This window comes from Etheostoma cragini, chromosome 24 (genome assembly GCF_013103735.1).
Source record: "Etheostoma cragini isolate CJK2018 chromosome 24, CSU_Ecrag_1.0, whole genome shotgun sequence".
Classification (NCBI taxonomy): Eukaryota; Metazoa; Chordata; class Actinopteri; order Perciformes; family Percidae; genus Etheostoma; species Etheostoma cragini.
In genome coordinates this window covers 1,502,351-1,505,557 of record NC_048430.1, presented here as the reverse complement: position 1 = coordinate 1,505,557, position 3,207 = coordinate 1,502,351, and the positions used below count along the sequence as shown (strand labels likewise).

General features: G+C 47.8%; 1 protein-coding gene across 1 annotated transcript in view; it reads right to left on the bottom strand.

Annotated features, from left to right (window-relative positions):
- The window catches only part of LOC117939686, a 3,638-nt gene extending 784 nt beyond the window's left edge, over positions 1 to 2,854 (bottom strand). Inside the window, exons 1-2 of the mRNA XM_034865176.1 lie at positions 1,143 to 2,854; positions 58 to 206 (exon numbers count right to left, since the gene is read on the bottom strand). Coding sequence (XP_034721067.1) covers positions 58 to 206; positions 1,143 to 2,571 — 1,578 coding nt within the window. The 5' untranslated portion in view covers positions 2,572 to 2,854. The remainder of the gene's footprint in view (positions 1 to 57; positions 207 to 1,142) is intronic.
- Between the last annotated feature and the right edge of the window lie 353 nt (positions 2,855 to 3,207).

The window sequence follows — 3,207 nt, the reverse complement described above, 5'->3', positions numbered from 1 at the left end:
TTTGGGGAGAGATTTAGCAATTAAGGTTCCTGAGTCTGATACTACAGCAAACCCAACCTGTCCCTGTCCGGTGTCAGGGCAGCGTGAGGCTGACCCATCCACATACAACACCCGATCTGAGTTCGGCACCGGTGTGTCCGTCAGATCTGGTCGCGGCGCACAGGTGTGTTGCAACTCAGCCAAACAGTCGTGCGGCTCACCTTCATCTGGCATGGGCATAAGTGAAGCAGGGTTAAGTACTGTACATCGTTTAACAGTGACATTGGGCATATCAAGCAAACATGTGTGATATCTCAAATACCGCGCAGCCGACAAGTGAGAAGATTTCTGCTCCAATAGGATCAGTGACACTGCATGTGGCACTAACACTGTTAGTGGAGCATAACCCACTATGTCTCGTGATGCTGACAGAGCCTTCTCAGCTGCTGCAACAGCCCTAAGACACGTGGGCAAGCCCGCTGCCACAGGATCAAGCTTAGCAGAAAAATAGGCCACAGGCCGGAGCCTGTCACCGTGGGGCTGCAGGAGAACAGACGTCATGCAGCCCAAACGTTCCTCCACCGTCTGTGTGAATGGAAGTTTAGGGTTTGGCAAACCTAGGGTTGGAGGGCTTTGAAAAGCTTTTTTAAGATTTACAAACGCCAGGTTCGCCTCGGTCGTCCAAGTGACGCGCTCATGTGCAGACAAGTTGTTACCGTGTATTAGGTCAGCCAAAGGTTGAACTAACTGAGCATAATTTGGGATGAAAACACGACAATAGGAACACATCCCTAAAAATGACATCATTTGTTTCTTTGTTACCGGCTTCGGGAGGGAAATTATGGCCTCGATCCGAGATGGAGACAATGTTTTCCCTGACGCTGAAATGTCATGACCCAAAAAATGCACTTCTTTTTTCACAAATTGCAGTTTAGCCAAACTAGCTTTGTGCCCCTCTGCTGCCAGATGGCACAGTAGTGCAATAGTGTCTTGCTCACACTGATCTTTTGTTGGACTTGCGATAAGGCAGTCATCAACATATTGAAGGAGAGCAGAGCCTGGGGAAAGGGTTAAGCTTTCAAGGCTCTCTCTCAGTGCCTCATTGTAGATAGTAGGGCTCTCGACGAATCCCTGTCCTAAACGTGTGAATGTGTAGGCCTTACCATCAAACAGGAATGCAAACCAGAACTGGCTGTCTTTGTCCACTGGAACACTGAAAAAAGCGTTAGACAAATCAACAACAGAAAAATACTGTGCCCCCCCTGGAATTCCCTGCAATATGGTGTAGGGGTTAGGGACGTTGGGAGCACGTGCGTGGACCGCGGCATTTACTGCTTTGAGGTCTTGGACAAAACGCCATTCGACCGGTTTTCCCTTATCACGGATTTTCTTGACAGGGAAAATAGGCGTGCGAACGGGTGAGTCAGGGCACGGAACAATAACCCCTGCTTTCAAAAGGGAGTTAAAAACCGGCCTGATTCCATTAATTGCTTCTTGTTTCAGTGGGTACTGATGTTTCTTTGGCCTGAAATCTGAGCGAGGAGTAATGACGACGGGCTGACAATTTTTTATGAGCCCCACGTCATACTTATGCGCTGCCCACAGGTGACCCGGCACACGGGACAGCAATGGAGAGATATCTGAGGGTGAAACAATCACAGAGTTATTCAAAAACGTGTGTGTGTGTGTTTCAGCTTCTTTCCGCTGGAACACACTGCGCGTGGCTGTCACTCGTTGTGATAGGAGCTTCCGATAAGCTCCCGTGGAGGGGGAGGTGTACACATTCCCTTCCACGGTTTCAGTCCAGTCAGTCAGCTGGTCACAGTCCAGGACAAACTGTCCCAAGTTTCTCCACTGATCTGTAGGAGATTTGGACAAAGAAATATGAGCATGTGAATGTTGAACTCTGAAAAACACCTTCTGTTTTTCAGTCAAGTTTACAGCTACTGCACATTTGTTTTCATGCCAGTATAAGTAAATACACTCAAGCTCATCAGCCTCTTCTTCGAAAAAGTCTTCAACAAACATGTCATCCCGTTGCGAGGAAACAAAACAAGTGCAGTGTAAGTCATGTTCCTCTCTGAACTCAGCAAAAGGAGAGATCAAGTTTCTGGCCTCATGCAGCAGGCCTGCTGCATGAGCCTGGGGAATAGCCCACTGAAATACGAGCTGGGAGCCATGTGCGCTCTGTGAAAACAATGAGTCATCCTGAGTAGTGATATCTAATCTTACGACCTTCAGTCCTGTTGCAGTGGGGATCACTCCCACACCAAAACGTAACATGAGGTCCCTGCCTAGCAAATTTACTGGACACAGAGGAGAGAGCAAAAATGAACATTTTGCTCTTTTCCCTGGCTCTGAATCATTTGGGTCACTGTGCACACACGACATTGGGGATGAAAACCTTTCTGGGACAATTGCTCCACTTGCACTTCTGCACAGAATAATTCTACCTGAAAGCTTTTGATCCGGAAACAACGACTTCTGAAGTACAGAATTAGTTGCCCCCGAATCTACCAAAAACTCCACATCTTTCCCCTGCACATTTAAAGTGATCGTTGGTAATTTCTTATAAGCATCAGATGACAACATTGCATAAGTAGGAATACTTTCTATATGTTGCTTTTGTTCTAAATAAGAGATTGCATTCAGAACGTTTTCCTCATCAGTGGGGGAAACAATATGACATTTAATGTCCGGAATAGGTGCCAATGTTTGTGTTTGTGAGTTTGCATTTTTACTTTCCTTTAGCTGGGTGGATCTCGCTGGCTCCGACTCTCCGTCACCGTTCCCCACCTCCTCCCGTCAATCCGCCTGCTGCTGACTGTTGCTGCGGCCCTCAGCTGGTTCCCCCCTTCGTTGTTTCGAGGAAGGGCATTTGTTAGCCCAGTGTCCTTTACCCCCACAGTTAAAACACACATTTCGATCCCCTGGTGATTGTTGCCGTTGTTGCTGTCCGCTCCTGCTTCTGCCTCTCCCTCTGCCTCTTTCCCTCTTTTTTTCATCTTTCCCAGCGAGTTGGTTTACTGTGTTGAACAGAGTCAGCTGGGCGTCCTCAGTCTTTTTCTTCGTTCTTCTTTCAGTCTGGCGAGCAGTTTCCTGCTCCAGATTCTCTGCGTGTTTTGCGTGTCTGACAATTTCTTGCAATCTTGCTTCGTCCAAGCCAATGCACGATTTCATCAGCCCCATCCGGATCTCTGGCAGCAGTCCATTCAGGAAGGCATTCTT